Source organism: Priapulus caudatus, unplaced genomic scaffold, assembly GCF_000485595.1.
Source record: "Priapulus caudatus unplaced genomic scaffold, Priapulus_caudatus-5.0.1 Scaffold275, whole genome shotgun sequence".
Classification (NCBI taxonomy): domain Eukaryota; kingdom Metazoa; phylum Priapulida; class Priapulimorpha; order Priapulimorphida; family Priapulidae; genus Priapulus; species Priapulus caudatus.
Genome location: NW_014577336.1, coordinates 94,449 through 95,310, shown reverse-complemented (window position 1 = coordinate 95,310; position 862 = coordinate 94,449). Strand labels below are relative to the sequence as shown.

The 862-nt window shown below is 47.4% G+C and overlaps 1 protein-coding gene across 1 annotated transcript in view; it reads right to left on the bottom strand.

The window, feature by feature from the left end:
* Window positions 1–862, bottom strand: part of LOC106808420 — an 88,740-nt gene that overhangs the window by 55,247 nt on the left and 32,631 nt on the right. Inside the window, 2 exon segments of the mRNA XM_014811138.1 lie at window positions 56–213; window positions 679–809. Of these exon segments, the coding sequence (XP_014666624.1) occupies window positions 56–213; window positions 679–809 (289 nt within the window).

Below are 862 nucleotides of genomic sequence, written 5' to 3'. Positions count from 1 at the left end.
CCCTGTACTAACCGACCTCCTCCCTTACCCTGTACTAACCGACCTCCTCCCTTACCCTGCGCTAAACTCTCTGAATTTCCGATGATGTTGTCGTCGAGGAACTTCCCGTCGCTGTCCTGCATGATCTCCCACAGCACGACGCTGATCGCCTGCATGGACACCGCAGTCGGCATCACAAACGACCACTTGGTGCCGCGAAACTCCAGCAGCAGCCTGCAAACAAATATAACAAATGACCTGTAGTAGTAGTAGTAGTAGTAGTAGTAGTAGTTAGTAGTAGTAGTATCGTATGGTATCAATATCACACCGCCACAGCCCCACGGGAAATCCAGTTGCGAAAGAGTTTGCCACATTCGTTCATGGTGACATATCCTCCTGGTGTCCTCGTCACTGTACAGTTTAGGCCTGTAGTAACAGCATACATAGTCTGCAACGAAGTCTAACAACTGGCCTGAAGAAAGAGCACACGTAGTCTGCAAGCAAATTTAACAACTGGCCTGTAGTAACAGCACATGCACATAGTCTGCAACCAAATTTAACAACTGCCTGTAGTAACAGCACACACAGTCTGCAACCAGAGTCAAAAGTTATCAAACTGTATCGTTTGTTATTATGATAATACGTAATAAGGTGCGTTATATTTCTCGCCTACGCGCGTGCGGATGTACAGCTACCGACCTGTCGTGTGATCGTCCACCACCGGTCCTCCATTGCTGCAGGTCCAGTGTGGATTGTGCCTTCGCCAGAGCCTTAGTCTTGCTGTCCAGCAACACTATCTTTTCCGTGCCGATACCGAGCTGTCGGGATACCTATAAATGCAGGTCAGATGTCAACTACTGTCAAGAATATATATATATATATA